The following is a 13,080-nucleotide window of genomic DNA, read 5'->3' on the forward strand; positions in this document are numbered from 1 at the left end:
GAACAGAGGTGTAGGGAATACTGGTACATAGCCCAGGACTCTATTTTAGCAGCCACACACTTTTTAATTACATACTGGAGTTTAGTCCTATTAACTTCATACCCCATTTCAAAATGCAAACATCCTGCTGTGCCAAACAAAACAAGTTTTTCCATTATTTTTCCACACCAAGTAGTTACATAACAGCTGCAAGTATACAAAAGCCAGTGACCTTTTTATATAGATCCCCTCTGCACAGCAATTTAGCCAACTAGGTTGCTTAAAGGTCATATTTCTGCAACAGCTCCAGGTTTAGCCAAGATAAGAAGTTACTTCCAGTTACTGCCTTCAGCAACACCCTCTCCCATACCTGGCAGACTGACTTGGACTGGGTGGCCCACTGAAGGAATGGGCAATGTCTGGGATCACAGAAGAGCACAACTAAATAACCATGGGGACAATTGTAGGAAGGATGGGGAGCCAGCAACAAATTCACCTTCCCATCCAACAGCAGCCCATGAAGAACTGTGACTTGGGGAGAGATTTGCTAGTGAACTCCTTCACACGTGGAGACACACAGAATAAACAGCTATATACAGTTCTCTTTTTGTAGGAAGACCCCAATCTTGTTATTAGGGCACTGGCTTCAGGGGCAAGAAATTTCTTATTTCTTGCTGTCCCAGCATCTCTGTTGTAGCCTAAGGCATCTTACTCAGAATCAAACTCCTGAATGTATTTAAGCTATTTAAATACATACTCACAGAAGTCCTACAGGCCTACAAAACTTTAAATGTGCTGTCTGTTACCTTTCAGTTCCCCATCTGTAAAGCAGCAATACTTCCCTAACTTCCCAGCTTCCATGAAGTATTTTTGAGTGACTCAGATATGGTGACAAGACAAACACAGTGATAAAGTTATGCTTTCAAAGAATCTCAAACTCCCATAGTCACAATTTCATCACTACCACCAAGTTTCTTCTAAAAGCTGTATCCTCTGTACAGTAACTTGTGCTCAGTTTCTCATTAGAGACTTTTAGCAGCAGGAGAGTAGATTTTTCTGATAAGTGGCAGAATTATTAATTAGCACCAGTGTGTCAGCTCAGCTGTTTCCACAGTGCACAGATAAATTAGTGCTGACAAACACCGACTGAAATAGGTGGGGCACTCCATGACTGAGAATTAGTTGCTAAAGGAGAGAAAGGAAGGATAATTGTGCAGTTTTACCTGCCAGACACCTACCTTGAAGCATCTGCAGCAAGGAAAGAATAAACACAATGGAAAGATTAGTGTCTCTCTTTACAGAAGTCTTTCCTCTCCTAGGAAATGCCAACTTTATAGAATTAGAGGAAAATGACAACCTTTAAGCTTTATCTGTTACCTTTCAAACAGCACAAGGGGAAAATAATTTTAGAAGGCTCTGGAAAGCATGTCTTGTGGTAAGGCAAAAGTCAAGAGGAAGAGATTTGCATTTCCAAAAAAGTCAGTCCCCTGATGAAGTACATTTTTCTTTTCCTCTGATAGAAGAGAAGGTCAATATATTCTGGAGAGGTAATTAGGCTGCCCATATGGAAACCCTTACTAAAACTACAAGTGACACAGTTCAGCAGTGCTGATCAGATACTCAGCTTTCACAGTGTACACAGCTTCCCAGTGCAGGCAGGTCTTACAGAAAGTTGTTCATCCATGCTCTACCCATAGATTTAAGTTTAATTAAAGATTAAAAAACCCCACAAAACAACATCAGATTTTTCCCAAAGGCACAACTGGGACATAAGCCCTCCAGAAGCAGTTAGGGTGAGGTAAGCACCATTTGCTCCTGATCTTCAGATCTGTCCCTCTGCAGACAGGCTGCACCAACAGAGTCCCAGTTATTTAAAACCAGAAGAACTGAAAATACACAGGCACAGAGGGTAGACAAGTGGGAATAAATTCTGCCCCCCAAAATTGTGCCTGCCCAGTAGATTTTCACCATCCTTCTTACACAGTTAATGCTGGCTTGGACAAACTCTGCTTCCTCTCAGATTTAGTTCAAATGTTTTCAGACCTGTTTAGCCACTGGCCAAATAGTGCTGCAGAACAGATCAGAAGCTTCCCTGTGGCATCAGCAGGCACTGCAGGCACACTGCCTCACCTGACTGAATACTGAATTATCTTTAAGGTTACCTGGACAGGGTAGAATATTGCCTGGAGCGTAGGAAGAGTTTCTGTAAAATAGTGATCCCAGATTTCAGACAGGACATCAATGCGATCCTCACCTATCAAAACAGAGAAAAAAGAAAGAGGTGTAGCAGCAGAGATACTCAAATCGAGTCAAATTATCACACTTCTCTCTAATTCCCCAAATAAGAGCTACAACCCCACCCTTCAAATTCACAGTTTCCACCAAAGCTGGGCATGGTTTAGCTGAGCTGGCAGAGACCCAAGTCTGTGACCATAAATTGCTCTGTCACTTACTGCAGTGACAACAGCTTTGTGCAAACCACAAGAACAGCCCCAAAAGAGTGAAGCCTCTCTTCAGCCAGAAGCTTGAACTCCCCAGCAAAGGGCTGTGTAACCTCACAGCTCCCAGTTAGCATGCTCAGCCACACACCAAGAGCTGGATCTGAAAAAGAGGAGGTCCCACCCAACACCAGATGCTCTGCTGAGCACTCTGTGCCATCCTCCAACTCCCAAGCAGAGACACAGCAGTCAGGACCCCACTGAACCCCAAACCCACTGTGCTCTTCTCCAACATAGGAAAGTTTGTGAATGAATTACACTCATGGCCACCCCTCATATAGCTCCACCTCAAACAAACATCCCCAAGTGTAAGTGGGTATTTAAAATGAAGGCAGACTAAGTTATGCAGTTCATGATTCCCATAACACAAATACAACTGAGGTCAAACACTTATTATTAACAACAGATACTTTACTGAACTTAACTATTTGAATGGATGTGTTAAATTATGCTCATAGGCCTGAATTATAGAGCTGTGTGTTCAACTTTTGGTCCAAAGCTTCTAAGCTTTTTAGATTTTTCCCATCCTAAAGGCAGAAAGTTTGCAATGTCTTTAAGCTTCAGCTACATTCCCCCCAAATTTCAGGAAATTACAGGAAAATACAGGGGAAATACAGACCCTGGTTAAGTAACACAAGTTTCCAACAAAAGGATTTTCTAGGACACCTTCCATGCAGCCTCAGTTGGAGCTCCCAAGAAGTGAAGAATCAAGGAGCACCTTGACAGCCTCAAGGTGACTAAGAGGCCCTACATGAAAAACTGGAAGCTTTGTAAAACTGCAACTAAAAAAGAGCTTTATCACTGTGCACTGAAGTGCACAGATGGGAAGTACCCATCTGGGTACTTCCACATGTTGGCCCATGGGTTGTGCTGCTTAGGACATGGTCAGAGAGCAGCAAGACCAGATCCTGCGGACCTTTCCTTTTGAGCAGAGCCCACCAAGAGCCACAGGAGCACTCAGAGGGAGGATTCAGCATGTCAGATAGGATGCCAGCCCCAACTGGAACTGCAGGCAGATGAGCATCTACCCAGATCCCCAGAACAGCTTTCTATTACCAGAAAATGCCAACTGCTAGTGAAAAAGAAACAGGAAACAGACAAATTACATGCTTTCCCCCCACCTCCTTTTGTCTCCTCCCCAGAACTGCAATGCTTTGGTGTGTGCAGCCAGGAAATTGGTTTGTTTCTTTAAGGAATTATAAATCCCACAGGCATCAAAAGATATTCTGACAGACAGTATAAAGAAAAACCACATTAAAATAAGAGGTTGTGATTTGAAAAACAGACACAGTAGAACATTGCCATGTCTTGAAGTAGGAACATTATTCCATCTACGAGTACTGGGACAGTAGAAATTTTCCAGGAGGACAGAGCTGCTCATGAAGTGTGTACAAGAATTGTTGCAGTGACCACAAGCCCTGGCACAAGCCTGTACATTATGAAAGAAAAGGAGCCCTGCAGAGATGCCAGCCTGAATGGGCAGAGTGGCTCCAGTGTCACTTCAAAATAGGGACTATAAAAATGAGGCACAGGAAGAGTGCTTTGCTGTGTGCCTGGGAAATCTTATCTTACTCACACCTCCTGAGCAGCCCTTAGCTTATTAGACACCAAACCTCAAATTTTGTAATGCTAAAGCAGATATTGGAACAGTTGTATGTGAGTACAGACAATAAAACCTACAATAAGTTGCACAGCACCCATTCTGAAGAGCCAGCAGTGCCAGGCACCCACATTTGGGAAAGAAAATGCATCAGTCTGCCTTTTCCTCCCTCACAGGACCAGTGCCACAGCAGCACTCACCCAGCAGAGCTGCCTCAGGGCCCAGGTCCTGCTGGCTGGCTGGAGAAGTGACTCTGTGAGGAACAGTGCAGAGGACTCCAGCACCAACAATGACAGGATTACAAGTGGCATTTAAGGACCCAGCTACAGCCAGCTGGGGATTAGCAAGGGATCTTCCCAACAAGCTACAAAACTGGGTCAAACCAAATGGCAGCCTAGCCTGGAATACAGACACGTGCTTTAGACAGCTCACTCAGCTTGAGCAAACTGTCAATAAATGTGAGGAATTCCCCACAGCCAACACTGAAAGCTGCTGCACCATGCTGACCTCCACCTGAAGGTTCAGAAGCAGTAAGGTTCTATACCCCAGGGGTTTGATTGGAACTTCATGTGTGACCAACATCTTTCCTGAAGGTTTCATTTCCCACCCACATGACTGCTTTCCTTGAAATTTACACAAAACTAGTTAGCTCAGCTCTCAAAAGCATGGCACAGCAGCCACAGTAATGCTTACACCAAGACATAAATCACATTGAAATATAACAGGCAGAGAGTGGCTCCCAGCATATTGCAACTGGATCTGTGTCTGGCCCAGAACTTGTCCAGGTGAGTCCAGGTCCAGCTGCTACCCAAGAGCCAAGCTCCTGCTCTCACAGTAAGGACCCTGCTGGGGGGAATGCTGCAGTTCTGTGGCTACCAGAGAGCTCACCACCCCTTAAACCTTGCAGGGGCTGCAGTGCAACTTGGTTCCCAGAGGTTTTGTGGCACCCTAGGACAGTCCCAGAAAGGGCTGTACACTTCCCAGACATGCAAATAACCTTTTCTGACCAAACATAGAAGCACAACTCCCTTGCAAAATGTGTTTCTTACTATACTTGCCTTCACACAGCTTAACCTTCTCCTCTATAAACAGCAAGCCCTTCGCAAGAAGCTGGTTCTGCCAAGAGAGAAAAGAAAGAAAGACAAGTATTTGCCTTTTTTGAGGTTTCAAATAAATATGGAAGAACACATTTTTTCAGATGTTATCTGCTTTGCATGCAGGCATCTAAAGTTCAGTCATATCCATAGTACTTTATCCCAGCACCACCACCACACCTGGTCTCACTGGGAGTGATGGATGGACATTCACTGATCCACTCTTGTTCAGCCAGAAAGGAGAACACAGACACAGCAGAGAGCTGACATCCTTGCCAGAACTGCAATGGACCTTCCCTGAGACACAGGGAGGGAGTCAAGAAAATAAAATGGTTCCTAACAGAATAGTGCAGTCACATAAGATGCACCTCAGCCATATGATGGAGGTGATAAAAGGGCTCAGTGTTACCCAAACATCCCACTCTCCTCTGCACTAGCTCAGTGCTTCCTCGACTGGACAGGAAGCCACTCCAGCTCCCTATCCCTTACTTCTCTACTCCTACCTATTCTCTTTCCATGAGGTTATTTATTTCTTTTTCTCTATACTGAGCAGTCAGATGATCTCAGCATGCAGTCCCAAACAACAGAAGTAGCAGAAGCTTGATAAATAAACTTAACTGTCACAGACCAGGCAGATGAAGATGTCCATATCCCTATTTGCAGTGCTGGACATCTGAATACCTGATAAACTTTCTGTTCCCATCTCCCCAGACATAAGAATGGTACAAAACAGTGCCCACCTTTTTGTTCCCTCAGCAGCAGGAGGAGAATCAGTTACTCTGAAAAGCTCTGAGAATCCCAGAGAAAGGAGCTGCTATACTGACAACACTCTATCCCTGCATGCTAAAAGGTTTAGTCCTAACACCTAGATGGTAACTGACAGAGGATAAAGCTTTCTGTCCCTCTGTGAAAAGATTCAATATCATGGCAGCACACACCATCCAGAGACCTCTTTCTCTCCTGTTCATCCTCCAGCTCTGGTTTTTAACAGGTCCACAGGTCAAAGTTGCACCTTTCCACCCTCCATCAGCTGAGGAGCATCAGCTGGGGTAGTGCTGAAGGGATACAGAGAAGGAAAGGTTGCTCTGGGACTTTCCCCACTTGTATCTGTACTTTGCTTCCCAGAACAAAAGAAAACCTTGCCACTTGCTTGTTAGCACCAGACACCACTGAAATGTGTAAAAAAGGAAATGCTCTTCTTAAATAGTATCCAACCAAATGGATTCCACAAGTCTTTGGCAAGTAGGTTGGGGCTGAGGGACTGAAAAAGCCACCATATATCCTACTGGTAAGGAAACATCTCAGGATGCATTGTCCTGGTAAAGAATTGATATCCAAAAAGCTTTCAGGGAGGAAAATACCAAAATCAATAAAAACAGGGGCTGAATTCAAGAAACTCCTTTTTCTTTGGAACCTCACCTCATACAAGGTGAGCTCTGAGATCCTTTGGGGCTGGGTGCCACTGCAATACCAGAGAGAATTTTTTTCCATTGGCATATTTGTCAAGATTTCAGCAAAAAGAGCCTGGAAGAAAAAACACACCATACAAGCTCACCAGTCACCTCACATGCTAAGGGCAGGAGCAGAACTCCCATGAAAAGTTTCATCTCCAGTCAGGTCAAGGCTGTATGGACACTGCCTTCCTCAGAAAAGTGAGAAAATGCAAAGCTGTACAAGAGACAGGAAATGGGCACCTTTGCTTGGCTGCTGTCCCATCCCATGGCTACTTCACCCATATTAAAACATTCACTCATGCTTTGATACAATGTCTTACTTGTCTTAAATGAGCCAAATGGAAGTGCTTTCGAGATGCTGCTTTAAAAAAAAAAAAAGAAAAAAAAAAACAAAAAAAACAAACAAACAAAAAACCAAACAAAAACTGCACCCCCAATGTGTACCCAGAACTGAGTGATGACAGAGGGGAAATGGCCATCCAATTCATCAGTGGGAAGCTCTCTTAGTAGCAGTAATGGTTAAAGACTGTATAACACATACAACAGGAAAATAATTAATGGCCATGCTTGTAATTAAGGTAATTTGGCCCTGCTAGCAGGTACCTCTTTTTCGGAATTCAAACTCCCCCAAAATGTGGTGTTATCCACAAAATAATTCAGAGTTTATGTCCCTTTAAATGAGTTACACAACAAAACCAGACAAATTTAGGAGGAACCCATGGGATGAAACTGTGCTGTCTGAACCACCCATCCAAGTCACAAGACTTTGACCTTTGCTCCAGCAGAGTCCAAAAGCAATTCTATCCAAGCAGGACAGGCCAGCTGTAAACAAATTAAATGCTCCACTATTAACTAATGATGGGAATTTCAGCAGAGGAATCAGAGCCCAGGTGAAGAGCCCTGTTTGTGAGAGCAAGATGCTCAAATTCTGCACCCAGGTGACCATGAGGAGCAGGAACCCAAAGCACTTCTGCATGGGACCTGACCCCACTCACACACCCTACAGATGGGCCTGGAAAGCTGTGGGTGCCAGCAGTTCCAAAACAGAGCTCTGTGGCAATCCTGGGGACAGCAAAGCAGCTCTCCTGAGCTTGGTGCAGTGTGTGTCAGGGTGGGAATGGATGCTCTGATCTGCTCTGACTCCTGCCACAGCACCAGTGTCCATCTGGGTGAGCAAAATCAGAGTGATCTCCAGCAGGACACACACCACGGGGGGCTCAGCAGCTCATGGCACCTCCAGGAGCTGTGACACCTCCACCTCACCCTGCCAACAACACCTTACTCAGCTCTAGCCAAAAAGCCATACACTTATTATGAGAAAAAAAACAAAAATAAAATTAAAAAAAAACCCCAAACCTACTTTCTGCAGTTTTTTGGGCTCTGGTTCACACACACACACAGACCCCACTAATAAAAAAGATTCCTGCAGAAGCCTATTTTCTGATTTATTCATCATCACCAACATGACAAAGGGCTGCCAAGTGAAGCTGTAAGGGAACTTTCCAGTGAGAAATTTGTCATGGTTGGGGAGCTTTGTCTGGGGCTTACTCCTCAGTTCAGGTGAGCACTAAGGCTGACAGGAAGAGCAAAGCAGAGTTGTCAGGAGAGCTGAGGAGGAGCAGGGCTGACCAAGGATGGGCAAGCTGCAGGGAGAGGGTGTCCCTGCTGCCACCCAGGATGAGGTCCTCTGCTCCAGTTGCAGTAATGATGCTGAGCTTCCAGGTGACCCCATCTGTGATAATGAAGCTGGGCAGTTGCTATGGAGTCTCTGGAGCTGCTCCATGAAAGCTTAGCCCTATAAAGTGCCAGATGAAGCAGAAATAATTACAAGACCAGCATGAACAGGGACTCCCAGCCAGTGAGGACAGAACTACAATAATAAAGACCAGCTTGGCCCAAAAGAGTATTGCAGACATATGGCTGAGCCCTGCAAGCCACACAAATGTGAATTCTCTCCCTGTGTATAGTGGCCAAGCTGCTGTAAGCCCTGGCTGCAGGCACCAGACAGCCAAAGAGTGAGCACTGCATTTACCCAGCAATAGCCATCACTCCAATAACCTGCACCACTATTTCCTTGCCTTGCTGTGAAACTGACAGTGGGAGAAAGAAGCCAAAGAAAGAAACGTGACATGCAACAGGTTTTTCAAGGAATCACAAAATGTTATGGGTTGGAAGGGACCTGTAAAGCTCCTGGTGTCCAACCCCCCTGGCAGAGCAGGGTCACCTCCAGCAGTCCCACAGAACACATCCAGGTGGGGTCTGAATGTCTCCAGAGAAGGAGACTCCACCACCTCCCCGGGCAGCCTGGGCCAGGGCTCCCTCACCCTCACACTGAAAAGGTTTTCTTTAGATTTATCTGGAACCTCCCCTGCTCCAGCTTGTACCCACTGCCCCTGGTCCTGTCACTGGACATCACTGGCTCCATCCTCCTGACACTCACTCTGTACAGATTTATAAACATTAACAAGGTTGCTCCTCATTCTCCTCCAAGCTAGAGATTCCTGTTGTGTAGAGGTAACTGGGAAGATGAGGGAGGTCAGGAGAGCATTTTCCTGCCTCTTCAGGAAGGACCACTTTCCATCCCCCTCTGATTCTTAGGTCCCTTTCTTTTTCCAGGTGGCAAGAGGATAGGGGACCCCTTGTTTCTCATGGAGCCTGTACCTGCTCTTCCCATCAGGGATGGCAGGTCTGGCTCCAGCAGTCCATCTCCCTTTCACACTCTCTTACAGTCCTTATTCTTTTGGCTTGCCCGTTCAGCTGAGCCCCCTTGCTGAGCAGATCATTCACTGCTCACATCTAACACTGGGGTTGCCCCTGTTCAGGTGCCAGGCTCAGGCTCCAGACAGGTTTCCCTGGGTTCTTCTCTTGGACTGAGCAGGAGAGAGGAACACATGGCATCCTCAGCTTAGCATGGCTCTGCAAAGCAGCAGCATCAGAGATGCTGGAGCCCCAGGAAAGGGACTTTACAGGGAAGAGATAAGTTCCCTTACCCCTGCAGAAACCCTTCCAGCCAGATAACCTCCAGCAGGAGGGACTGACCACAGGAGGCTCCACCAGTTGATCATTTCTGATGACTCAGGTAGAGGACAAAATCACTTTGGCTTGGATCTGGGCTTGCCTTGTCACTGCTGCTTCTTCCTGTCACAGCTCCCCAGTATCACATTGTTATTTTGATCCTGCTCAACATCCCAGCAGCATGGGTGCCTGCACACTGTGGTTTCTATGGTTTTGCATACAAACAGAAATCTGGGCCTGATTCCAAGTCTGGGTTTGTAATCTCCTGAGGCTCTCCCCGCAGCAGGCTGGAAATCATGTAACAGTTTTTCTTCTGCCTTTCAGGCATCTGAGCTTTCACTGGGTTGGATGAGGAACTCGAGTCCACTCACCACCCCTCACCTGGCAGCTCTGCCAGCACAGGCAGTGGACATCAGGCTGGAGAAGCATCAGCTCTGGGCACCTGGATTCTGCATCTCTAGCCCACGGATGCTGGGAGAGGCTCCAGTGCCTGAGAATGGATCAGGACTCCCCACTTTGGACAACCTGGAGTTAATCTGCACACAGCAGGCAGTCCTACTAAAGTGGGTAGCTGGGAAATAGCATTCCCATTTTCCCCTGTAAGTCTGAACATTAAAAAGACTGTGAAAAATACACATTTCATCTTTTCCAAAGGTTTTGTTTCAGACTGTTTGCCATTTCAGGAAAATAATGCATCAATTTATCAACACTCACTGGTTTTAGATTTCAGAAATTTCTCACAACCACAAGGATCAGACAGCACAAAAATGAAGGGAGCTTATCTGAAAAATCTGCCACAAAGAAGTCCCCATTGCTAATAAACCCTGTTCTGCCAAATCCCAGCCTCTTACCTTCCATGGTGATAGGATTCTTCCCTCATGCAGTTCAGCTGAGCAGCAGAGAACTGACCCAGAAGGCAGAGCAGATGCTGCCCTGCTGGGTTACAAAGCAGAGGGAGGGAGCCCAGTGCCCCTTCCAGCAGTAGGAAAGTACCCAACCAGTTCATGGGCCAAGTACTGGGAAGCCTGGAGCATGAAGCATTCCTGTAGGGCAGATCTGCAGCAAATACCATGACAGCTGACTACACAGCTTTACACTCAGGCTTGCATGCAAGGAGGTGGCTTGCATATTATATAAACAGGGCTGCTAAGGCAGCAGATCTATAAACACAAATATCCTTCAGAATAAAACACCCGAGCTCCTTCCAAAATCCTTGCAGGAACTGGATTTGTCTTTCAAATACAAAACAGACTTGGAAACTCTGGTATGACGATGGTTTGGTAGCAGAGAAACACCACCTCATGCAGTTTCCTAAACAACCTCAAGAGCTAAAAACTAAAAGCTGAAATTTGTGTGAGTGTTGACGAAAGGGACTTGTGAGTAATCAAGTCAAGGTTATAATGAAGGTAGATTTGTCTCACTGTAAAAGTTCTGCTACATTTTAGTCTTAAGTATTCAGTGGTTAGAAAAATTGTGCACATGTGTGTATGAAATATACACAATGTAAGAGACAGAACTGTTAAGACAATGGAAAATGTGGTCTTAAATATTATCTTAGTGGCCCTTGTTACAAGTGCTGCAACATAAGAAATGGAAAACATTTAAGCTAATTTATCATATCCAAATATTTACAAGATCCAGTTAGTTGCTCTAGTTGCTGCTAGGATATTTAAAACTACCTGCTTACTCAAAAGAGCAGCTCCTTCATGGTCCCTTTCAAGCACAGAGAACAGAAAACTTGGTTCTCAGAACAACTTTTCAGTTGGCTTTAGCAGATGGAGGAGGACACAGCAGCCAGAGCAGCCCTTCCACTGCACATCCTGATGACCTGCACCCATCACCTCCCCGTGTCAGAGGTGAGGAACACAGCAAGGCAAAAGGAAGCAGCTGAAAACTATTTTTTTCTTTCAAGGCTGTTTTTCAGCCAAAATCAGCAGCCTGATTAAGCTCTGCTCATTTTGGTGCCTTAAAATCTACAGAAGTGCCCTAAATCTACAGACCTCAGCAGTGCAAGTGAACCCAGATGAATGAAGCAATGATGCCAGCCCTCCTTTGGCACAGTAATACTTCACTTCATGGCCCAAGGATTTTTAAGACATAATTCTATCACTGCCACCCACTGTCAGTCCAGAATCAGAACCAAGCCTACACTTTTTTTTCCAGCAGCCTTTTTTTTTTTTAAATGAACACCACAGTGACAAACTAGCAACACTGAAAGCCACCAGTGCTCTCTTAAAACCATCCAACACACTTTCACATGGTTACCTTTGAACTCCTGGCTACCTGTATTAGATACTGACAGTATCAGTGAAAGGCAGTAGCAATTATTCACATTTGTGATTTATTCATGTTTCATCTTCTGCTGCTTCCCATGTTGCATTTACAGCTGTGGAACTAAAAGGCAAACACTGCCCAGGTGGATTTCCTGCTGTTAGGAACTTCCTTCCCTGCCCCACGCTTCCCCCCCTCCTCAAAAAAAAAAAAAAAAAAAAAAGACAATTGATATCTTTTCTCTCCGCTTTGCTGGCCCCCATTGCAGATAACCTACTCCTGAATTCTCTATGCTACAAAAATAGGGTGAAAAAAGCCTATAAAGAGGTATCCCATCTTCTTTTAAAAGTTCAGGTGAATCCCTTCTTGACCTCAGCAGGCTACTCACAGCCTTTCTTAAGAGCAACACAAGATTATCCCTAATTCAGGATGTACACCCCTGCACATCATCACTGCCAATGTACCAATGCTTCACTCAAGTCACATACCCCCAACCATCCTCTGAAGCAACACAAAAACACAACCTGTAGGCTGCATGCATGTAAAAAGGGGTTTTATAACAGCTAAAAAGCTGAAGAGAGTGAACTGCAAAAGCAAGCAAGAAAATGATATAATACCTGGAAGTAATCTGTGATGAAGGATCCAAGCTCACTCTTCAGCAGCCACCTGCAGACAGAAGAAATGCAGCCATCAGGAAACATTGCTGAGCATTTCTCACAGGTCTATCTGCACTTGGCTACCAGGCACACCAAAGTTAGGTAAGAATGTGTCATTTTGGTGACAGATTGTTTTTAGAGTTAGGCATATATTGTACAGATACCCATGGAGCCTATTCTCAGGTTAAGAAGGAGTGAAATAGCTTCCCTGACATCGTCTATTGATAAGCCATACACAATAAGCAAAAAATCATTTAGCTCCGTGAATTCACAGACAGTTGAGGAGACCATTTGAAATTATTTCGTTTGAAATTCATCATTTTTTCTGTTTTTTGTTTAAACAAAGATACCTTTCCTTTCTCTGAAAAAAAAACATCCTTCTGTAGTGCTAAACTTCCTTTTCTCTAGGAAGCAGGAGGAAGGAGAATAAGGAGAGGAGCAATGCAGTAAACACAAGCAGAAACTGTGGCCTCTTAACGACTACTGCATTAAAAAAAAAAAGGCAGCAAATTT

General features: G+C 45.0%; 1 protein-coding gene across 9 annotated transcripts in view; it reads right to left on the reverse strand.

The window, feature by feature from the left end:
- PRR5L (proline rich 5 like) overlaps positions 1–13,080 on the reverse strand; it is a 30,509-nt gene that overhangs the window by 6,674 nt on the left and 10,755 nt on the right. For 4 of the 9 annotated variants that reach the window (XM_071745015.1, XM_071745020.1, XM_071745013.1 and 1 more), the window contains exons 4-7: positions 12,529–12,577; positions 6,591–6,695; positions 5,136–5,193; positions 2,142–2,233 (exon numbers count right to left, since the gene is read on the reverse strand). In XM_071745015.1, coding sequence (XP_071601116.1) covers positions 2,142–2,233; positions 5,136–5,193; positions 6,591–6,695; positions 12,529–12,577 — 304 coding nt within the window. The remainder of the gene's footprint in view (positions 1–2,141; positions 2,234–5,135; positions 5,194–6,590; positions 6,696–12,528; positions 12,578–13,080) is intronic. The other 5 variants (XM_071745018.1, XM_071745021.1, XM_071745016.1 and 2 more) reach the window with 2 other exon arrangements.

The sequence above is a fragment of the Heliangelus exortis genome, chromosome 5, assembly GCF_036169615.1.
Source record: "Heliangelus exortis chromosome 5, bHelExo1.hap1, whole genome shotgun sequence".
Classification (NCBI taxonomy): Eukaryota; Metazoa; Chordata; class Aves; order Apodiformes; family Trochilidae; genus Heliangelus; species Heliangelus exortis.